At 40.3% G+C, this 23,796-nt stretch overlaps 1 protein-coding gene across 4 annotated transcripts in view; it reads left to right on the top strand.

Annotated features, from left to right (window-relative positions):
- The window catches only part of ARMH3 (armadillo like helical domain containing 3), a 123,246-nt gene that overhangs the window by 6,120 nt on the left and 93,330 nt on the right, over positions 1 to 23,796 (top strand). For all 4 annotated transcript variants that reach the window (XM_066323701.1, XM_066323702.1, XM_066323703.1 and 1 more), the window contains exons 2-15: positions 1,180 to 1,291; positions 1,755 to 1,811; positions 1,937 to 2,083; positions 4,025 to 4,132; positions 5,018 to 5,110; positions 5,978 to 6,052; positions 6,722 to 6,808; positions 10,084 to 10,140; positions 11,135 to 11,178; positions 12,695 to 12,755; positions 13,734 to 13,780; positions 14,437 to 14,512; positions 17,098 to 17,191; positions 21,987 to 22,088. In XM_066323701.1, coding sequence (XP_066179798.1) covers positions 1,190 to 1,291; positions 1,755 to 1,811; positions 1,937 to 2,083; positions 4,025 to 4,132; positions 5,018 to 5,110; positions 5,978 to 6,052; positions 6,722 to 6,808; positions 10,084 to 10,140; positions 11,135 to 11,178; positions 12,695 to 12,755; positions 13,734 to 13,780; positions 14,437 to 14,512; positions 17,098 to 17,191; positions 21,987 to 22,088 — 1,150 coding nt within the window. In that variant the 5' untranslated portion in view covers positions 1,180 to 1,189. The remainder of the gene's footprint in view (positions 1 to 1,179; positions 1,292 to 1,754; positions 1,812 to 1,936; positions 2,084 to 4,024; positions 4,133 to 5,017; positions 5,111 to 5,977; positions 6,053 to 6,721; positions 6,809 to 10,083; positions 10,141 to 11,134; positions 11,179 to 12,694; positions 12,756 to 13,733; positions 13,781 to 14,436; positions 14,513 to 17,097; positions 17,192 to 21,986; positions 22,089 to 23,796) is intronic.

The following is a 23,796-nucleotide window of genomic DNA, read 5'->3' as shown; positions in this document are numbered from 1 at the left end:
TGTTGCCATGTGTGTAATTATCTTTGGAGGTATAGGAAAAAGTCTGGGAGCTCAGGGATATGAGAAGGGATGGCATTCCCTTTCTGCTAAGTAGTTCTGACATGCTGCAGTGATGGAGGAGGTTAGAACAGTGGTAAAGCCGTGATGCTTGCCAGGAAAATCTGTGATTGCAGATAAATGTGTATTTGCAAGGTCAGAGTAGTGCTGCACTTGGTAGCATCACACATGAGGTTGAGAGTATGTGGCAAGTTGTGTGTTCTGACTCAGCCCCTGGCGTGGGTTGTCTCTCACAGAAGGCACAGGTCCACATTACTTTGTGTAATGGCTCATTTTGTAATAAGGATACTACTTTTTTTTTAAAATAGTATAATCAGTAAGACTCCAATTAATGATAGTAAAGCTTCTTTGAGTTTTTAGAAAACTCTTTGCTGTCAAATGGATCACAAAATTAATCTGGTTTAAAAAAAAAATCTCTAAAGCTTGCCCTGTCTTCCATCCTTCTCCCAAAACTGAACCACATGGTATGCTTTTGAGGCTGGGGTTCCTCTCTGGCTTGATTTGCAGAGCAGCTAGCCCAGATAAGGATACTAAGGTGCAGAGGCAGGTGTGAAGGGGGGTGGCTGGAGTGCTTTATGGAGGCTTTCCTAGTGTTGGATGCCACCTCAGGGTACAAAAGCAGAATTTGAAGTGCTTTGGTAGGCAGCAAATTAAACAGATTAGAGGAGACTTTCAAATTTCAGGAGTTTAGAAACTTCTTGTCACCAGATGCCTTTGAGGCTTGACCAGCATCGAAAAAGTCTGGATACCTATTTGATATCAAGCATCACAATTCCTCCAGTGAGATTAAAAAATACATACTTTTCTAGATGTAAACTGCATTGGTCTGGATAATGAACCAGTTTCTAATAGAAAAGAATTTAGAAAAATTATCCATAAGGAGCTTATTCTGTTTCTGCCTGTGTGTGGACTTTTGCATGTCTTTGAAATAGGATAAAAACTAGATGGGTCCTTTGATCTGATTTCTTATCTGGTGTAGTTATAAAGGCCTCTACTTAGAGCTTATGAGGGACTGTTAGTATTTCAGTGCAGTGAAGAAGTCTTTTGTGATTGAAGCAGGCCAGATATGCCTTGAAGAAACGTTGGACTTTTCTGAGCATTTTTGTCTGTTCTTACCTTCAGGGTATACAGCATGGCCCAAACAGAGAAGAAGGGTGGGCTGCTCCGGAAATCTTCAGCCTCCAAGAAGCCATTGAAGGAGAAAGTTGTGTTGATGTATGATGAAATTTTCACGGTAAGGAGTTGATCATCTCTTTTTCTGAAGTGTTGTACTAAATTTTCTTGGTTTAGTTTATGCTGAGGGTTTTTTTTTCAGTGGATTTCTGTCTTTAGGGTGTGCACTGTGTAGGCACATGCTCCAGGCTCTCCTACTGTCGTGCAGAACTCTGTATTCTGCTCCCTTCCAAACGATCTCCTTGTTCTGTTGTTTACCAGAACCATACCATCTATGGGAAGTCATGGCTTTTGGTATTTCTCCGATAACAGTATTTCAGAAAATAAACAGAGGCATCCCAATTGAGAGCTGCCTCTGTTGGTCCTTTTGTTTTTTGGGGAATCTCTGTAGCCAGAATTCTGCACTTTAAGACCTCTTGGTCATCCAGCAGAGCAGCCGACTCTGAGCCATCCATGATAAAGACTTCCTTTAAGTTCTGCCTGAATGATTTCTTTGCCTTCATGCCTGTTCCTTTTCCTTTCAGACAGAGGACCCCAGTAAATGCAACCCTAGATTTTGGGAGGAGCTATTTCTCATGAAGGTAACAGAATGTGAACATCCTGTTGCTGTTCTGCCCATGAAGTGGCAGACTGTCAGTGCAAAGACTTCTGTTTCTAAGGTGTTGGTGATGGTATAATGTGCATGAACTGCTTCTTCACCTGACAGGTCAACCTGGAGTATCTAGAAGGCAAGCTGGAGGCTCTGGATGGGGAAGAATTAATGAAGATAAAAGATAACATCAACTGCTTGTTTCAGCACTGCATCCAGGCCCTGGGTGAGGAGCACCCAATCAGAGTGGTGAATGCATTACAGGTACAACGCTGGGAGACAGGGAGTGCTGTCTTTCTGCTTCTGATGAGGCCATGTATTTGTTGCTGGTATCAAGCACCTTGTGCTCCTTTCTTTTGCTATTGAGAAGTAATGTCTACAGAGCAGTTGCTGCTTGTTGTCTGTGGAGGTTCCAAACAGTCATAGTCTCTGGTCTTGGCAGAGCAATAGATGATTTCCAAATTCAAGAGGATCTGATATTAATCCTGAGGATGAAGTGGATGGCGATGAGGAGATGAGGGGGATTTTCACATTGCAGGCTGTCAGTTTGGAGTCTCAAAAGTACTTAGGCTGTGTAGCTTTGTGTTTTACTTTCACCTCTTCTCCCTCATTTCAGCTGCCTTTTTCAATTTCCATATGGGTCAAAAAAGGAATAAAGCTCTGGAGAAGTTAGTGGGAAAGTTACACAGGAAATTGCCTCAGCTGGACGCTTCCTAATTGGAAGCTGTGAAGAATTATCACTCAGAATTCATAGCCATTTTTGTGCAGGTTGTTCCTTGCCAAAGCTCTGCTGTTCTGTATCTTGTGTGGGATGGGCGACTCTCCTCCTCAGTCTTGATATTTGATGTTACTGGTTCACCAGCTGATTCTCACAGTTTGGTGAATACATTTGCTTTAGGAGTATGCAGAATGCATCTCAGCTTTAGGAGTACAGGATATGAAATTTAGGTTTAAAGAAGTCATCTGTAGGAGACATTGGACCAGCAGTGAGCTGGGAAAAGTTGATTTAAAACAGAATATTTACATTTTTGATGTACAATCTTGCATTGCTTTATTGTTATTTTTAGAATTAGTTTGAAAGAGTGCTTCTAAGATTGTAGTTACAGCTACATAGACAGCTTAGACCAGCCCCAAATTTCTAAACTATGTAGTTACAGCTACATAGACAGCTTAGACCAGCCCCAAATTTCTAAACTATGTAGTTACAGCTACATAGACAGCTTAGACCAGCCCCAAATTTCTAAACTATGTAGTTACAGCTACATAGACAGCTTAGACCAGCCCCAAATTTCTAAACTTGTATCCAGGCTCTTGGAAGAACTTAGGGCAAGTCACAAGAATCCTGCTGGGTGCATGTAAATAGGAACCATCCTGAGCTTGAACTGGGAGAGTGCACCCTTAATCAGACTATGTTAATGTGGAAAGTGATCCTGAAGCCAAAACTTACTTAAGCAATTCTCTTTTTGAGAATCAGCGTGGTGACCAAAGGTTTGTTTAGCCCAGTATCTGTTTCTGACAGTAACCAAAAATAGGATATCTACCTTAACCTTTTTGCTTTTGTATAGAGGTCTGCTAATTCCATCAGGTTTGTTTTGTCTCCAGTTTTATATACGAAACTAATTACCTCTCACTGGTGAATTTAACCTGGAATCTAAAACTGCAGTGGTTGTATTCCTGCTCATTTCCCTCTTCACAGGCCTGAGAGATGCCTGATGACAAATGTCACCACAGACATTTCCCTCTCTTAGGACAAATGAATAATTTGCTGCCCGTAAATTTTCCAGAGTCTGTTGGAAGCACAGTATGCTGATACCTGTGTATCTTCAGGAACTTGGAATGAAGCAGTAATTAGGCTGCTTAATAGACTTGGAGACTTTTTTTTTGTGGGAAAGTTGGTTCTTGTAATTGACAAAGACGCTGTTTATTGGTCCGAGTTGGTATAGCAATGTGGTAACCAAACAGAAATTTGTGCTCAAACAAGAAATATGCAGACAAATATATTCTCAATTTTTACAAATTTTCAGCATCCAAGATCCCTTTTAGAAATGACAGAGCTGGAGGAGAAGTCAGACAAAATGTATGGCTTCCAGGCTGGGACTATTAATTTCAGTATCTGCCAGTGCTAGGAGAAGATCATGCAGTGCGTTTTGTTATTGAGTTGGAGGTGTTGCTTTACATGTCACCTTCTGTTTTTTCCCTTTGCAGACTTTGTGTGCATTAATTCGGGGGGTCCATCAGAAGAACAAATCCACTTCTGGGTTTGACATCATCAACATGCTTGTGGGTTTTGACAAGGCAGAGCTGTGTATGAAGGTGAGGCCCTGGCAGTGCAGAGAAGCAGTTTGCACAGCAGCTGTGTTGCCAGGACAGTGAACTGTAGATGGGTGTGTCTACCAGGTAGCAGCTTTTGGGGGAAATATTTGAGCCACTTACTAAAAATAGCTGTCCTGAAGTTCTGTACCTGTCTTAAAGTCTGTACATGGTAGCACAGACATTTGAGGTCCTTGGGTTGGTTAGTAATATAACAGAGCACGTTCTTTTTCTTGAGTTCCACACTGTATAGTCACTGTTGTTGAGAAACCTTAAAGCCAGAAAAAGCTGTCACAGGTCATTACCACCTGGTATTGTACCTCACATCTTGTTCTTTATCTGAGAGTCATACCTTATGTTCTCACACTCTATCACCACATGTGCTGTTTGAAACTTACTTGATGCTCTTCACTGTAAAGATGTTAAGTTTGGGAAATGACAAAGTAACCAGTGATAAAGCTGAGTTCTTGTTGGATCTTTTATCTCTCTACAAGAGTAGCAGTTTTTCTTCTCTGTACAAACAGTAGTATACATTTGGGGAAAACATTAAGTAGTAATTTTTAGTAAGAGGCCTATCAGGTTTTTTTATGATAACTTATGTATTTATTGTTAATTGGAGGTGTGCTGCTGCATCTAGAGAAAACTCATGGAAAATGATGATGATGTTATACCAGTAGTCATTAAACTGTAGTTAACACAAAACAGTATTGAGAAGCAATAGTATGAATATGACCTGTGTAGCAGTAGTAATGGCTCAATTATTGATTCTGGAATAACATGGATTATTATTGGTGTTCTGCAACTTGAATCTTCCAGAAAGCTTTTTATAAAAAACATTTCAAGTAATTGAAAATGCTCCTTTAAAATAACGTAAATGTTGTTCTTTAGAATCTGATGGAGAGCTTGGACTCCCTCCTCTGTGCAGAAGGTTCTGAAAGCCTCAAAAGCTTGTGTCTGAAGCTACTTCTCTGCTTGGTGACAGTAAGTAATTAACAGCTGTATAATAACTTAAGGCTTATATGAGCCACATTTGAGGGATGAAACTATTTCAAAACTTGAGCAGAATGTTGGAGTGTGAAGCTTAAAAAGGGGAAAGCAACTGTGAATGAGAAGAAGGGTCAGTCCAGAATATGCATGATGACTAACCATGATGCTAACACAGACTAGCAGATGCTTTTCATCCTGTAAGACAGGGACCAACTGGGGCTAAAGGGGAGAGGCAGGAGGTAAATTGGATTCACAGGTGTGGGTTTTTTTAAGGAAAAAGATATGTAAGCAGTTTCAGATAAATGGAAAGAAGGGGAGAAGGGTTGAGAAAAGACAGAAGGTGTGGAGTAGACCAGAGTGGTGAGGATGTGAAGAATGAGGAAGTTGTAACAAATGACCACTCATCAGCTTTTGGAGATGGTCAACTGTGAACTATTTTGACTGTGATAAGAGAGAATTGAGAGTGGTGTAGCTCTTCATTGCCCTATTCATGATGGGAAGGTTCTCAGTGGAGCATATGTGCCCTGTTTTCCATTCTCTGCCTCCTGCGTAGAGCCTGCAACAGCTGATGGCTGTTATCATTCATGCAGCTGTGTAAAATACCAATGTGTGGAGGAGCAGGGAGCTCTTTAGTCCGTGGGTGGTGCTTCTTAGCAGAGAGAGGGCTTGGAGGCAAGACAGATATCTTTTACTTCATGTCTGGCTCTATTGCTAGTCACACCTTGACTTGCTAAGTGTGAGATTCTGGATGAATTTATCCATCTGGGAGCAGGAGCTCTCCTGTTCCCAAAGTGTACCAGAGGCAGCTACAACATTGGTGGAGGTTTCAGATGAGATTTTAAAACTTGTGTTTGTACTCAGGTGACAGATAACATTAGCCAGAACACCATCCTGGAGTATGTGATGATTAACAGCATATTTGAAGCTATTTTACAGGTAAGGGTTCTTCCTAGTGTGAGTGCTCTTCCATAGTGAGAACTTTAAGTAATATGTTTGCTTTTCAGCTTCTTAAGTGTGGTGTATTTCACTGGCACTGTTGTTGCTTCCATTCATAGCTCAGTCATACATGCATTTTGTGATGTTCTCTCCCCTTTACTCCAGTCTGTTTTTAGTCACTACTGACTATTTAAAGTATTTTCACTTGAGACATTTCTGCACAGTTAGAATCTGAACAGATTTCTGGGCTGATTTCACACAGAATTCTGCATTGAAGAAACTGTTTTTCAAAAGGTAGTGTGGATATATACCAAAGTTTTTTTCTGCTCTTGGATAAATTATGCTTTTTTCAGTGGAACTGAACCTTGGAGAAGCCCAGAACATTTGCAGAGGTAATGCTGGTGATTCACTGAGATAGTGTACAATGCTGTTGTGAAATATATTTGCCCTTTTATGCCCTGAAAGCCTGTGTGCGTCCTTTCTGTGATAAATAAGCTTTTCTGTGTGCAGAACTTCCTTGAGGCACTGACACTCCCTTCCCCCTGAATATCCTCTTTCAGATAGGGCATAATTTGCTCTTACACATACATTTCATGGCTATGCTCTGTCTGACTCACTGCAAGCTTCCTGCAGCAGGCCTGAACAGAACAGTGTGATTGCTTATTCCAGATCCTGTCCAGCCCTCTTAGTCGCAGGGAACATGGATATGATGCTGTTGTCCTTCTGGCCTTGCTGGTCAACTACAGAAAGTATGAGGTAGGTGTTCTGGGTAACAGGAACATCACTTCTCTCTACTTTATTAATTTAGAGTGGCCTCTGGATTATGAAGGCAGCACACAGTACAATTTTTAGCAGTGCACACTTTAGCATCAGAGCATCAGCACAGAGCAGGAGAGGGTTTGCAAGGCAGCCCTGTTATGTTGCCTGTGTCTGTCTCTGATGTATGTGTATAATCAAATGTGTATGATTTTCCTACAGCTCGTTCTGTGCCAGCATGAAAGAAACTACCTAGGGAATTTGCATTTATTTGTGGAAAAAGTCTGAGGAAGGTCCTTTTGGAACAGTTACTGTTGTGCCAAACTGCATGTCTGCCTCTGTGTGTGTGTGTGAGTGTGTGGTTATACATAATCCCCAAAGTAAAATGAACTGTCAGTCATCCTGGGCTTCAGACTGAATTTGTGATTCAGAACCTGACTAGCTGACTGAAAGAGCACAGATCTCCAGAAGAGATGGTGAAGCTGTGACCAAAGAATTGACTGAAACATCACAGCTAGTAGTTCCAAGAGAAGTCTCTCTCTGTCTCTTTGATGGATTCCTCTTTGAGGAACTTTATTCATCATCCTTTTTATGTTTATGGTATGTTTCAATTTTTTTCTGTTATTCATCGGCTTGAAAAAAACAGATTTTGAATATCAGAACAACACTTAATGCTGGCTTATTTTGTATCAAGCATAATACTTTAATGATCAGGGTTTTTTTTTTCTTCATAAATAGAAATATCTTAATATACTTCATTAGGCAGCAAATGGGAAAGTTCTGGAATAACTTGCCCTTCAACAGAATTACTAGGAGGGATCAGGCTTCAAAACCTACCTAGTTTTATAATAGGTCTTGTTCTGAATTATGAATAGACCTAGAGAATATGCAAGGACAGGAACTACACTTAGTGTCAAAGTAATGCCTGTCAATTTCTGATTCCTGTCAATGATGTCAGAATCATGAATTGCAGATTCTGTTTAGCATTCTGTGCTGTGATAGCATGGAACAGGAACATGGAGTTTGATTTCAGTGTATGGCTGTGAGGGACAACTGTTGGGAATGATCTATAAGTAGGATTACTTATGAGGGCAGACTGGGAATACCAGATATTCAGCCAAATGGTGGAGAACTGTGTAATCCCATCCCTGAGGCATGGATCCCTGTGGACTGTAGTTTATGTCCTTAAGAAGGTAGTATGCTGTGAGTGCACAAGACTTGTTCTTGGCTCTTTGCAGTGGCTTTCTGGGGAGTACTGAGTTGGGGTCAGGTGGTTTGGAGAACACTATCTGAGATGTCTTGAAACTGGGCACTCTTAAGGAAGTTGTGCTGATGTTTGAAAGTGCAGTCCATACAATCCAGCTGAAGCAGACGTGTAGCAAGGGGAACTTCATCTCAAGCAGCTCCTCTGGCAAGGCTGAAAGCTACTCCCAGAAGGGTTTTATGTGACAAGTGCTTAACACTGCCCTTTGTATCAGTGCTACAAGCCAAGCCTGTAGTAATGCAGCCATAGTCTTTGTCCTTGAGTAGCTGCTTTCATTGGCTGTTATTTAGCCCTTTGGGTCAATATGGTGGTTGTCTGGTTGTCAGTGAATTGTAGCACACTTTCATGCCTCAGGTGCTCTGGAGTTCTCTTTCTAGTGAACTGTGATGCAGCCAAAAGGTTCTCTTTTGGCCTGAACTCCATCAGTTATGTGTTTCCAGCTCTTTTAAGAAAATCTAATAAGGCTCAGAATTCATTAGCTGACTATGATTTTGTGTCTGTTTTTAGTGTAAAGACCAGTGTGTTTTACATCAGGATGTTCTTTTGTGTTTTTGGGATGTGAATTTCGTAATCTCTCAAATTCCCTGGAGAGTATGTCTCCATGTTGTCATTACCCGTGTTTATAAGATCTTGGCTTGCTTATTAACTTTTGTTCTAGGGATTTACATGTCTTTACTTGGAACCTTTAAAGGGATGCCCTTGATTGAAATCCTAGTAATTTTCAGTAGTTGTTCCAACTATATACTTTTCCAAGCCTTCACATATATATACATATATATATATATATAATACTAGTCCTGATTTCAGAGAAAATGATTTTGCATTGATACTCTGAGAAAGAAAATGCTATGAGAAGAAGTATTTATTTGATCACTTTCCTGGTGTTTTAAGGGATGGTTGATAGGAAAGCAATTTAAAACGTAATATCAGGTAGTGGCTTCTGAATATGTACTTATTGATAATATCTAGGCAGAAATTTATTTGCCTCATGTTCAACATGCTAGAATTGCATTGTGTCTTTTGTTAGACAGGGCTGAAAGAAATTAGTTAAAATGTGGGATTTTCCCTTTGTGTGCTTGTCTGGCAGTATCCAGCAACCCTTCGTGTCTGGTTTTGTGCACTTGCCTGTCCTTGGTATAGACAACTACATGTGCTGAAGAGACACAGCTTTGGAGAATCTCAGAAAGTTCATGTGTTTTTCTTTTTCTTTTTTTTTTTTTTTAAAGATCTTGCATAACTCAATTTTTTTAAAAAAAAATCTCTTTGACAAAAAAAAGTAATTATTCAAGCTCCAATTCCCTGAAAAATGACCTGCCTGTAGATGATACTTTTCTTCTGTGTATTGATTCAAAATCAACTTACTTAGTTTTGCAATGACACATATAAACCAGGAAAAATGTGCATTGCTAATCTGAAATGCTTCCTAAATTATTAGTCTTTATAGATGGAGCCTGTGTGCTTTCTTCAGCTAAGTTCAAGGCATTTATATTCTCCAGAGACTTCCAGCTCTTAGTGGTGTAAACAATGTTCCTCTCTAATCCAGCAGCAGATGAGTCTAGAATGTTTGTCCTGCCTTCCTGGGTGCTACTTTAAGCAATCTTTGCAAGGTGTTGTAGAAGGGAGATAGTAGAGCACTAATGCTCCATCCAGCTTCACTGCCTGTTACTGCTGCAAAACTGTGTGTGTGTCACAGATAACAGGCTTGCAGGATGGCTGCTCCACTTTCCAGACTGACAGAGGAGCTGGTGGAGGGACAGAAACTCCCTCACTTCTCTATAAAATCAGGAGACTGCCTGGCTGAGCCAATAAGAGGAACATGTCCCTGGCCTAGTGGTCTTAGCATGTGCTGTGATTCCTGCTTATTTGTGTGTATTCTATTTTATGGGACAGGATGGAGTTTCTTCCCAGGAGGCTGGGTAAATTTAGAGACGTCATAGTGGGTTTTTTCCCTGAAGGCTGAATTTAAACCAATTTTCTTTCTTCTTTCCCCGCCTCCCCCCACCCTGAGCAGTCAGTGAATCCCTACATTGTGAAGCTCTCCATTGTGGATGATGAGGCCACGCTCAATGTGAGTACTTGGTTTGATTCCTCTGTGGTGCTGGAGATGCTCTTTCATGTGGAGTGTAGGGTAATGAATGTAAGCATGGTGTATGGTAGAAATCAGGTCTTGGAACAGTGCTGCTCTAAGGAACACCAGTACAGTGGTTGTTCAGTCCTAGCTGTGCTCTTGCAATAGGTTAGGCAGCTCATGATTTGGACAGTTTGTTCACCTGTTAAATGGTGGAGGTGGTTAAAAAGCTAGGTAGCAAGGAACATGCTAAAGTTGATCTATTATGCATTCATGAGCTATCTGTACACTATTTGCTGTCATGTGCTAAAGAGGCACAGGATGATTTATGCCAAAGGGAATCTCATTTCCAGTACTGTGTCACTTGATTTTATCAGTCAATTCTTGTAACTCAGTGGAAGCTCGTATCTGAGTTGGGTCCTACAGTGTATTTTGGGTTGTAGCCACAGTCTGAGTTTTTTTATCCAGACCTGGATAAAAATTGACAGTGAACTGAGTTATGTGAGTTCTGGACTTGGAAGTTGCTCTTTAGGCATGAAGTAAAAAGCAAGCTCCATGCTAAATAATGGGTGAGAACTGTTCATAGTTCTGTGATGGTGGAGGCTCTTTGCAAGAAGTCAAAGGTCATTAGTGTCTATGACTCTTTGTTTTGAATTGTTGGATGTTCTTCCTCTAACATCAACTTCTTTCTAAATTTCTTGATGCTTTACTAAGGCTTCTTGAGTGAGAGCTCTATATGGAGATCCAAGGAAAGTAAATGTTCTCTTTTGAACTTAGTAATTAGATAAATAATTTAAATTTTATTGTCTGAGTTTTTGTATTATAGTGTTACTGTATCGTAGCACATCTTAATAATTCAAACAGCTTCAAGGGAAGTTCTGTATAGCATGCTAGGTTATCTTGGAGGGGGCCGTATTGCTATGTGTGTTCAGTGTGTGACTTTTCTCCTTTGAGATTTTAATGTGAAGTTTTCTTTAAACACTTTTGTTTTCAGGGAATGGGACTTGTAATTGCCCAGGCTTTATCAGAATATAACAGGTAAAATCAAATTGTGTCCTGTTTTTCAATACATGATAGTTACTGTACATTTTCAAAAACTTTTTTTTTTTTTTTTTTTTTTTTTTTTGGGTGTTAAAGCGCTTGTTTGTCACCTGACAGCCTTCATACACCTGGAGAGGCAGGGGATAATATTATGCTTTGAGGTGCTTTGGTTCAGTTGATGCAGTCATTGCAAGTCTCAATGCATCTGTACCAGCTGACGTGCTTCAGGAGAGATCTTGCTGCAGGGGAAGATACCCACTGTATATTTTTACTGTCCTGGATTTTACCTCTGTATGAACTTTGCTTGAGATCTTAGTGAGAAGTGAAAAGTTAGTAATTTGCTGACAACTTCTCTGTTGAAAAATTAAATTAGCTGAAACACTATCTAAAACATACAAAAACATATCCAGGGATGTCCACTTGCCAGGTCAAAGACAATTAAGAGACGTAAACTCTTCCAAATGGTGGAAAGCAGTAACTGCTGCTGAAGAAAGAGCCAGAAGGTCAGCAGAAAGGGTAGCACATTCTTAGCCTCTGCTTCATAAGTACCAGCAAAAGTACTTGTAAGATTTCCTAAGAGGAAAGTGCTTTAGAAATGTTTGGAAATTCACATCAATTTCACCTGAGAAACTCAAGATTTTCAAAGTATCCAGAAAAATGTTTTAATTCCTTTGAAAGTCTGCTATGAGAGTTATGTAGGTGACTTGCAAGATCAGCATATCATGTAGATGTATTTAACACAGTACATGATCAGAGTAGAGCAAAAAAAAACCTTCACTCACCCAACTTCCATCATTCTGACAAAAGCTGTCTCAGATCGTGGCCTGTTTTGCTTAGCTCATTCCTTCTCCCTTTCCCAAGAATTTAGAGTTGGTTTCTTTGCATATTACATTGTGTGTGATCAGATTCTGTGTGACACATGAAATAAATGGCCATGTGAGCTTTGCTAGTCCCTTTGGATGCCAGATGAAGCAGTGTAGCTTAAATCTGAGGTATCCAACCTGTTTGTTGACTTCACTTGCTCTCCTTCCAGTCTCTTGCTCAAGGAAAGTGGGATCAGGCCATGAACCATAAAGGTCCATGTGGTTTCTGCTGGCCATAGGGTGACCAACTGTGATTTTTTTCTGTAGTGGATGATGAAATGAAACTGTTGTGTGGCTACTGACTCTGCATGCTCATGTGGCTTATTACTGTTTGTCCAATGCAGAACAAAAATTCCTAAGTCACTTGATCCCTTTCCTTCAGGGTTAGCCCAAACAGTTTGTGTCCTCTAACAGCACAAGCATTGTTCAAGTTTCCCATCTTTCAGCAGCCCCACTTCAACTCTACACAATTTACAAATATTTTAATGCCCTTTGTCTCTTCTTTTGTGAGTCTTGAAAAAGGCTGTTGAATGTTGAAGTTTCCTCCATCCTATATTCTTGTCAAATAAGACTAATGCATAGCAATTTGGGTGAAGTAACCTGTTTCCATTTCTAACTCTGAAACTTCATCTTTATTCCTTTTTGTTCAGGCAGTACAAAGATAAAGAAGAGGAGCATCAGACTGGTTTCTTCTCAGCCCTAACGAATATGGTAAGCAAGGAAGCATTTTTCTATTCTTAAAAAGGTGCATTCATGGAATGAATTTTTTCACACAGGAGAGTGTTTCTAAAAAGTGTGAGTTTGGAATGTGGGTTCTGGAGGTAGACATGGATTGAGCAAATCAAAACTAAATACGACTAAAATGGTTGTTTTCTGGGGAGTGTATTGTCTGGCTAGTAAAGCTCTTTCAAAGGATGAGATCTCTATTCCTGTGTTGATAGCTGAAATTTTTTTCCTGCGTCTTCTTCACTCTAGTTGACTTTATTTGAAAAATCACCTTATTTTAAACTTTCAATCAATTATTTTGACTTCTTAATCCTTTTAAGCAGCTATGTATTTTTAAAAACGAGTTGCTGCTCTGATGATGTGGCCTAAAACATAGTGGCACATAGTCTGATCTGTTACTAGTCTTTGAGGTTCTGTTTTTTTAATGTTTTGTTTCTCAAGCATTGATGCACTTTAGCTATGGAGTAAAGCTTGGACTCTGCAGTAGGCACTATCTGCATTTTTGAAGGGGTACCTTTCAAAAACAGTTGTGAATTTCTTTCTTATAAGGAGTATTCACTGTTCCTCTTGTTCAATTTGGATTTTCTTTAGTCAGAGATTTCATTGTATTCTGAGATCTAACTGCCAGAAAAATTTCCTGTAAGTGAGGGTACTTCAGTGTTGACAGCTGTCTGTCAGGAGTGACTTGGGTGACACTGCAGCCACCCTGGGGTGAGCAGAGAGGAAATGATCTCTCTTGTTCTTTTACAGAATGGCAAGCTAATCCAGGCTGGGATTCAAGATCCAGTCTTTTTTCTTTTTTTTTTCTTTTTCTTTTTTTTTTTTTTTTTTTTTTTATGGTTGACAGGTGAAGCATTGGTCAATGACAGTACAGCAAAATAAAATGTTTGTGTCCATGTGTTGTCTCTTGCTGTCTAATAGCTTTCCCAAATTCCTGCTGTGCAATGCTCTCTCTTTCCATAGGTGGGCAGCATGTTCATAGCAGATGCTGATGAGAAGATCTCTGTCCAGTAAGTGCACAGATGTTATTTATACAATGAACTGGTCGGTGCGATCTGTTCTGCCACGGAGCTATTTAATGTCACAAAGCAAACTAGAGGAGCAGGTTCTCCTGTCACTAAAATGGTACCACGCCCAGCAAACTGTGGATTTGTCCTCCCGTGAGAAGGGTACAGCAGGAGGAGACATAGCTGAATTGCTTGTAATGAAGTCTATAAAAAAACTCCAGTGGTTTTTATGAGGCATTTAAAACATAGAATAGGTGTGTCAGAGGTGGCACATGAGAAGCAAAGGTTCATGCACTCTGGCCCTCACCAAAGTATTTTCTAAAGGGGGCAAGTGATAAATATGAGGGATTTTAGTGTCTTTAGGATCCTCTGCTCTTAACAGAAAGGACTTTAAATGGAAAACACTGTGCAACTAGGGACATCTTCTGCAGGAAGGCAACAAAGATTGTAGTTGTTCTCTAAAAATAGCTATTTTTATGGATTGCTACTACTAGTACTATTGTAAGTACTACTGATAATTGGAAGAACAACTGGATTGCAGAGGCAGAGTTTTCCATAGTTTAAAAAAATTTCTTTTTTGAGACAGGCTATGCTTCTGAAAAGCTTGGCTCCTGGTATTCTGGTCACTAACTGTGCCTTTGTCTGTATCCTTCCCACAGAACAAATGAAGCAATCCTTCTGGCCCTCTATGAAGCTGTTCACTTAAACAGGAATTTCATCACAGTACTGGCACAAGTAAGTTTCAGTGGAATGTTTCCTCATTTCTTTGTAGAGGATGTCTTTGAAATCAGAGAGCCATAAATGGAATTAGTGAAAAGATATTTTCTTTTGTTTTCCCCTTTATGTACTTGTTGTAGGATCAGCATGAAAGACCAGAAGCAGGCCAGGGCTGGGGAAGAGTTTTATGATATACTTCCTGCCTTAACAGTAAATGAGTAGTGTTTTGAGGTCACAGTTCATGTTGGAATAGTTAATTTTTGCCACTGAAGGGAAAGGGCTGCATGGAGTGTCTTCTGTGCCCTATTGGTAGTCCACTTAGGGGGAAGGATGGAGTGAGCAGAGCACTTGCTGTAGATCTCAGAGCAAATCGTGGTTTTGTTCAGTTAGAGTTGAGAGAAAGAGGCTGATTCAGCTCCCAAATTTGATGGATTGTCCTGTATGGGTGTACATGGTACGTGTGTTGTTGTCTGTTTGGGTATTCTTCACTTAGGGACTAATTGACACGTGACAGTTGTTGTTTCAAATACTATTTTGTGTTCAGGCTTCCTTGAAGAGCCCAGCCCCTTTGGCATGGGAACCAGTTGTGGAGTATAGCACTTGTCCTTGGGCTTTTTATGGTGGAGAAACCTTCTGAGAGGCAGCAGGCAGCTCTGATCACGAATCTCTGGATGATTTTCTAAATGCTGTGTGAGTTTGGAGAGGTGGTTGCTGCTAGGAGGCAGATAATGAGCCTGTCTGATCTAGCGATTGTGCTGAAAGGGCAGCCTGGTGTGTTTAGGAGGCCTTCAGGTTCAGGCTTTTAATTTTGATTTGTAGGTACTGCTTGTAATCTGTGAGAAAGAAAGCATCAGCAAAACAGTTAACACCTTTCCGCAGTTTTTTCAGGTCCTCAGAGTGCAGCTATACATTGCAGGCTAGACATGACAGAGGAGACCTTTGGGGACTCTGGCAGTAGTGGTGGTGGAGGAGGTCTGATAAGCAGATCTACAGCCTCTGAAAAAAGCTTCTGTTTTGTGCATAGTTAATTTGCTGAGGTTCCCTGCTTGTCTTTTCCCAGGTTATTTATTCTTACCACTTCTCAGAGATTTGTGTTCTTTCAGTTCTGTGTGATACCAGTTTAGGCTTTTTTGTGGTGAAGATATTCCTGAGGGAAGAGAGACATTTTGCAGGGAAAGGAGCAGAGCAGAAAAAGATCAGCTAGTGTAAAAGCTCTTAAAAATAAAAGGATAGACTAGTTACTTGTGAAAGTGATAGTTGAAGCAGCCACTGATCAGTGGGTTGAATTGAAGAACTTATATTCTTGGATGGATTGTCTGTAATCCTTCATTTAAGAGAGGGCAAGGTAGGTCATGGCATGTTGGAAAAACCTCATAAAAGCTAATGAATGCTCTTGCCAGGCTGGTGTCCGTTGCTTGGTGCTGCATGAATGGCTTCCTGCTGCTGTGTGGCACACGGGAAGAGCAGGGATTCAGTTGTGTGGATATCTGGAGCATTAAGTGTGTGAGTGCTCGGGTTTGCTGCATGGTGGCACTCTTGTCTCTCAACTGCCTGTTACTGTTCTGGAGAAAGAAGGTGAGCCTCCAAAACCTGTCTAAGGAAATCTGGCTTATGTAAGATTTTCAGTGAAAAATTGTATTTTAAAGTGTAAGTCGGTAGCTGTAAGGGTGTAAATTGTCTGTGAGTTGTAGTATGTGTGGCTGTGCTTCCCATAAAATATATGCCTTTATAGTTGCTCATGAAATGAGATAGTCAGAAGCAGTGTGGAAGATACCCACTTGTGAAAAATCCTGTGAAACTAACATCAAATCAGCAGTTCTGTATCTTCCTTTTATTTTGAAATTGTGATGATATATTAAGGCAGATGATACATTTATGTAAAACTTGCCCTATGAAATGGGCACTTTGCTTGGCAGCCAGACTCAAAAATAGCATGGCAGATTGCCTACGCTCTCACCAGTGTGGATAGGTCCGGAAGCTTGCAAAGAGTGAAAGTCAAAGCAGTAATTAGGCAGGCAACTATTAGCAAAGATGAAATGGGGAGAGTGACTGGCTGATGGAAGCTGAGAGGATCAATAATGGTAGTATTATTTATGTTATGCATTGTTTTCCTGCAGCGTTTTTCCTGCAGGGCTTTACATGAGACAGGAAAGTAATAAATAGCCATCATTTTTGAATATGAACAGGTGGGGGGCAGGAGTGAGGAGAATTTGCTCTTAGAAAGAGAAGCGAAGGAGGAAGACTTCAAATGCACATCCTTTGGCATCTTTTAGGGGAATTAGAAACTATTAACCTTGTAGGCTTTTGCAAATCTTCTCCCATTCTACATTAGGGAAGGGCATTTTTTTCTGTTTGCTGTGGAGAGCCAGCATTTTTTGATGTATTTTTTGTGTTTTGTGGAGTAGAGAAGTTGATGTACAGTTTAATCATTAGACATCCAAGGTCAGGAACCATGGCCTGGCTCTTTGGGGAAGAGGTTGAAGTTTCTTGAGACTTCTTACGTCATGTCTATTGTGAAAGAGCATGGAACAGTACAAGTAGTGGTCTGTGTTTCTAGTGCCTGGAGGGAAGCAGTTGACCTGTGCATTTGTGTTTTCTCTTAGAGCCATCCTGAAATGGGCCTGATGACAACACCAACGAGCCCAGTTCCAACGACACCTGTCACTCCACTTGGAACCACCCCACCTTCTTCAGATGGTAAGAAATGTAATGATCTCCTGAGGAAAAGTAATTTAAAACTGTAAAATACCTAGCAAACTATTTTATGAAGATTGCCACTAGTGAGATCTGTCTGGAGCAGATGTACCTTGGTGGTCTCTTCCTGCAGGGACTTGCCTTACTAAACATGAACAAGATTCTTTGGCTCAAATTTATTTTTATTTTGCCTTGTGTATTGCTCGATGAAATTATTCTGATATTCCTTCTGAAAACAGTACTGCCCCGATATCTGCATGAAGGTACACCCAGCCCATTAGTTATTCTGTGTAGGCTTTTACTTATGAATATTTCTAGTGTCAGGTCCTTTGCCTGGGATTATTTGTCATTTGAACAGATTTACAGAGAATTGCTGTGGATTCCTGCTTGTCGTTAATGCACTTGTCCTCAGCTTTGAATTAATTGGGATTTGAATTCAGTCTGGGTGTGGAAGTATTCCTCCCTCTTATTATTGCCTTTCCTTTGATAGGCTTTGTAAAGGACTGCTTACCCTGAGATCTTTCTTCTAAATGAGATGTTAGGTGTCCACATAAATATGCTTTGAAATCATCTAAAATAAAACCCTTTCATTTTAAGGTATGGCTAGATATAGCCTAGTTTAAGAGAAGAAATGAAATAGCTCTTTTTATGTACTTTAATGGCATCTGAGCTGAAGAGTGTTTAATGAAGGAACAGAGTCAATTTGAATAGAGCACAGTTTGGAAGTACTTCTGGGGAAAAGCAGCCTGGGTTACTCAGTTATATCAGCTATTCAGGTCATTTCATACCCTAGTTAAGGATGATCCTCCTCATGGCTGAACTCTGGTTGCCATGGATAACAAAAGCTTCATATAAAGAGTCCCCTATGTCTCAAGTCTCTGTGTGCATATAACATAAAATGTGGAGGGATGGGCATTTTGTGGGCTTCTGTTCAACGTGTTGATTGCAAATGTATCCACCCCCACAGCATATTACACAACTGACAGAATTTGTGCTTACCTACATCTACAGCTTGCTTGCACTTTTTATTTCTGTTTTTTCATTTACCACAAGGCAAAACAAAATCAAAACAAAACCTCCATCCTGCTTTCAGCAGAGGCAGTGATCTTGTGAAGTTTGAGGCTTCTTGTGGCTTGTAAGGTTACTAAATTTAAGAAAAGGATCTGGTCTTAATGTGCAGCAATTACATTGAGAAGCTTGCTTTATTTTTACCTGCTGTCACCTTGTTGATCCCTACAGTGGGATTTTTTTTTTTGAGGCCCTTGGCTTGGTTTAGTTTGGTGGTGCTTGAGTGCTGCTGTTTTAAAGATGTGTCAGAATTTTCCTTATTTACTAAGGTCTTGCAACAGAGCTGGAAAATTTGCCTATGACTGCCAGTTAGCAAGAGGCTTTTTGGCTTTGGAATGAGAAGATTGCTTTCTTTTTACTGCATTAAAAAAAAAGGTGTAGTTGAACTGTTTTCAAGTTACATTAACGTGTAGAAATCCGTCTGTGAATTTCAGGTGCTTTCCTTTTATGCTGTCTGGGATAAAAAATGGGTTCATATTCTGGTTTGAAATTTCTCTGGCTGTTAACCTATAGTGTAAATTAAGACCTTGTAAAGTTTCAAAATGTGTGTTTAAAAAGGCCTGTATCATGAACCAAGGTAAGCAGCAATGTGTTCTTCAGAGTGATTTCTTCCTTTTTTTTTTCTTTTCTTTTTCAGAAATGAGGCTTTTGCTAGAAACTGTTTATCCATAATATGTAAATCAAGTGTGCCTGTCACCATAGTTATCTAAATGTCAGTTTGCTTACTGTTGTTAAATATTCATTCACTACGTTCATTGTAACAGCTCAAGAAGGATCCACTGGGGATATAAATACATTTTTCAGACTTTTAGCTAAATCTTTGAGCTATTCATAATATTGGGAGTGAGAAAGCTTCCAGTCTCATTGCACAGACTTTGCCAGCAGACATGGCACATTAGTAATGTGTCAGGAGCCCAGGTCTTTTAAGACTGAATGGACTAAACCAGCTCATGCTTGGGAATGTGCAACCTCTAAAAACCCCGTTAGGATTTTTTATGTGATTCGAACAGTGACGTTACACTGATCTATTTGACCTGTTGTTTCCAAGGGCTACAGTTTTGTATTGAAGGTGGTTGTGTAATCCTGAGTTCCCTGAGAACCTCTGCTGCAGTCTGGGCCTCTCAGTGCAGGGTTTAAGGAATCCTGCATTTTACCATTGCCTTGTCTCCTTCATCCTTCTGTGCCTGCCCTTGCCCCAATTGGCGCCTTACTTACCTCATTACAGGGTTACGAGATACAAGCCTTGAATTTTGAAAGGTGCTTTATATTGAGGCAGACTTTTCTCTGAACCAAAATACAGTTGTATACAGGATCAAATTGCTTCCCCTCAGAGCCCCCAGCCTAGTCATCCAACAATCAGATGTATTTCCTCACTTCTTACAAGGTCTAATCTCGTGATGAATACCTTTTTCATTCCTCCAAAGTGAGAAAAACCTTGAGCATTCCTGAGAATAGGCAGAAAAGAGATTATATAATTCTTAGAATGTGTATAATAGTGGTCTGCAGATCTGTTTCCAGTGCAAAGGGAGCCCTGTCTTTGGCTGTCTTTACAGCATGGGAAGAGAGAGACTTTGGGCAATTGTAATTCAAGCCATCTATGACCTCCTGGATGTGAGAACCTGTGGGTTTGACCCCCTAGGCAGCCACAACAGTCATGTTATTGTCGTGTCAGGACAGTTGCATAGAGCTGGAAAAGATCTCCTTAACTCTTGAGCATAGTGCCCTGTGCTTGCAGGGCATATCATCATACAATCCCTTGAATTTATAATTTGTTTTTTAATTTAAAATTTGAATTGAAATTTGTTTCCCAGTAATTTCTGTTGGGGGGCAGTTTCAGCATCTTGTTCCTTGGTTAGAAATATTCAGCTTTGCAACCTGGATTTCTTGTCAATTCATACCCATTTATCATGGTGTTAAGCCTCCCTTGAAACAAAGGTCACTCTTCTTCACGTGTTGGTTTACTCACCTCTGTGTTTTGCTGTCTCACAAGAAAGGTACAATGTTCTTCTGATCAACATACTAGCATGTCTTTAAACTTGTTCAAGTTTAAGTTTATCCTTTTTGATCATGGCTTCTGCATAATTATATGCAGTGTTTGAGATAAGGCTTCACCAGCACCTTGTGCAGGGCTTTACAGTGTTTGTGTCTCTGCTGGAAGTGCATTTCTGGATATATGTTGTAGAACTGGACTCTTGAGCCCTTCATGTTGGTAGCTTGTCATCTTGTGATCTGATAATGGTATTTTGTTTGCAGCTGATGAGCTTTCAGCTTGCCATGGAAATGAATCCCTAAATTCCTGACCCTATGGCTTGCATTGTTTAATTTCATCTTGTGTTTATTATCTCTTGTTTCCATCCCGTTCTTTGTGTGTAGTCTGATACTCCTTTGTAACTTTCTGCCATTAGCAGGTTCATTAGCAAGGAACTGTTTCTCCTGTCCAGGTGACACAGAAAAAAAGGGGATTATTCTTAATTTGATGTCTACAGAATTCAAGCAATAAATTTTTCTCAGACCAGTAATTTCTCTGATTGTATCTTGTTTGCCAGATCTTTGATGTAGATAAAATTTCTTTATGGGTTCCTGCCTATTTCCTTCACTTTTAATTTTTTTATAGATTAACTGTATTAAATGCTTTACTGAAGTGTTCCTAAGCTAGCTCCATCAGTTTGGGGATTTTTTTGTCTGAGCTACTTTATCTTAAATGGTGTCAGACTTATCTGGCAGGATCTGCAGGCAAATGCATGATGCATGTTTCCCACTGATCTTTCTCCTCCCTTTCAATATTTCTTGTAAAGCTTTCCAGTTGGAAAGGCAGAGAATGGCCCTTCAGGACAGCTCAGGTTCAGTCATCAGTAAAAATGTGGCTCAGTCACATGATAGAGGCTTGACAGCTCCTGAACTCAGTGCTTCACATGGTGCATGGGAAATGGGGGAATGAGCAAGGAGGCACATTGTGCAATTAGCTGAGGAAATGAAATAGCTCCTTGTAAAGTCTAAGGCGATGATGTCTACTGTTAAGGTGTCAAAAGTACACCTGGTGTCCTAGAGAAATGCCAATGAACTGCTGCAAGTATGGAAAATGCGTTTCTGCTCCCTGCTGGGCTGAGATGTATCTAGCACAAGCTGTGACTGCTTTTGCCTCTTGATTTTTATAAAGCTTCTGTTTCAGCCTTCCTTTTCTATCTCTTTGGTTGTGCAATAATCATTACATTATGTCTTGTGTTTGCTTCTGCAAAGGAGACTGTTGTTGAGAGGGAAGAATGGAATTGACACAGACCTTTTGGAACGAATGTTTCAAAATTTCTGAAACAGAGAAGGACCTTTCTTTGGGCACGTCTGTTTACAAAATGAGAATTGTGGGACTGTTATCTTTGTTGCTTCTAAGAACTAATTGGATATCAGTGCAAATATCCAGATTTCCCTAGGCTTGGGCTGTTGATGAATGCTAAAACAGTGGGCTCATCTCCCCGAGGAGTGCAGGGGCAGGATGGAGAAGGATATCACTTTGCAGGCTAACACAGACTTTGCTTAGAGCAGGAGAAATGGTCTCTGAGGGAGTGGTACCAGTCTTCATAACAAAATCTTTCCTGAGTGGTCATGGAGGAGGAGGTCAGGTAGCCCTGCAAGTAGGCTGATCCTACTCCAGACCTGTGAGTCTGTGTCTTAGATCTCTGTACAGTTATTTCTTGTATTTGTATAGGATAAACGTGTCTTATCTGCTTTGTTCCAGTTATAAGCTCTGCAGAGCTGCCTTTGGATGCTGATGTGCAAACTAGCAACCTGCTGATAACCTTCTTGAAGTACAGCTCAATTGTGATGCAGGACACAAAAGGTAAGTGGACTCTACAGATGCAACAGACAGTGCTTCTGAAGTCAGGAGGGCACAAGAACATCCCTCCAGAAATAGAAGTGGAGTCTCTTTATAAAAAGATTGAAGATTTCAAGATTTTTTAAAAAAATTTAGTGATTTCTTATTGTGAGATAAGACTTATGAAAGTAGTAGAAGAGACCTAATGCTGGCAGGAGAGATGTCAGGTATAGAAAGAATGTAATAATAAATGATAATACCTAATAACCAAGCTTGTCTATATGCTGAAGGTGCAAGTGTATCTGATTCACTACTGTCAGAGAGAGGAAGTCTGAGACCAGAGAACTGTATTTTTAAGAACACTTAGAAACTGACGCAGGGGACAAAGCTCAGCATTAAAAGGAAATACTTCCTTTGTCCTTTGGTTAAACAGGTAGCTCTGTAATTATAAATAGGACAGCAGCAACTTAGACTGCACTGGCAGTAATTTGCTTGAGAAAGTATCTTTCTGTGTTGTGTTTTTTGTTTCTGCTGTAGTTCTGTGGGAGTTAATTTCAGCTTGCTGGAGTTGAAGTATTGCTTAATCTCCTGCTCAGGGTACCCAAGGGTGCTGTTTTGCCCAGTGGTTATACAGGCAGGACCATAGTGTGAACATAACAAGTGATCTTTGCACCCTATTTCAGCCTGTTACCGACTTTCGCTGTTAAGTTAGATATAACAACAGAAATATGAATATATCTGCAGAGCTATGATACATCAATTACTGAGTTTCATGAATACTTCACATTGAATAAGAGAGCAGGCAGTTTCCTTTTAACTACAAGCTTGTATTTCACTGTCTTGCTCTTGTTCAGTAAGCAAGCTGGTTGTAGAAAAAGTAATAATTGAAATTAGGACCAAAAAAACTTCACGCATCCCTATCTGGTTTTGGCTGGGACAGAGTTAATTTTCTTAGTATCTGGTACAGTGCTTTGATTTTGGATTCAGTATGAGAATGATATTGATAACACACTGATATTTTGGTTCTGGCTAAGTAGTGCTAACCCTCTGTCAAGGACTTTTCAGTGTCTTGTGCTCTGCCAGTGAGGAGGTGCAGAAAAAGCAGGGAAGGAACTTGGCTGGGATAGGTGACCTGAACTGGCCAAAGGGATATTCCACATCACAGAATGTCATTCCCAGTATATAAACTGGGGGAGTTACCCCAAAGGGGGCAATTGTTGTTTGGGGATGGGATGGGCAGCAGGCGATGGGCAATCATATAATGAACTGTATTGTGTATCACTTGTTTCTCTTTGGTTGTTACCCTCTCTCACTGATGATTATTATGATGATGAGGCTTCAGTTATTAAATTGTTCTTATCTCAACCCCCATGATTTACCTTTTATTTCCAATACCTCTTCCCACTATGGGGAGAGGGGAAGCATTGCAAGTGATTGAGCAGCTGCATGGTACTTAGTTGCTGTCAGGGGTTAAACCACAACTCCTTGGAACCAAGGCAGAATCAGGTTTGCCTTTATCTTTTCTCAGAGGTATTGCTGCCAGGCTGGATAAAGATACTGTGATAGTGGAGCACCATTTTCAGACTATCCATTCCAGTGCTTAACTGTCCATATTGTGAGAAAGCTTTGTGTGCTTCCTAAATTCTTTGCTGTGATTTAAATTAATTACTAGTTATCTTCTCCAAGATAGATATTGAGAATGGATCATTTCTCTTCTTTTTATGTGTCAGCC

The sequence above is a fragment of the Sylvia atricapilla genome, chromosome 8 (genome assembly GCF_009819655.1).
Source record: "Sylvia atricapilla isolate bSylAtr1 chromosome 8, bSylAtr1.pri, whole genome shotgun sequence".
Taxonomy (NCBI): Eukaryota; Metazoa; Chordata; class Aves; order Passeriformes; family Sylviidae; genus Sylvia; species Sylvia atricapilla.
Note: the sequence above shows the minus strand (reverse complement) of the source record. Positions and strands in the feature narration are given on the sequence as shown.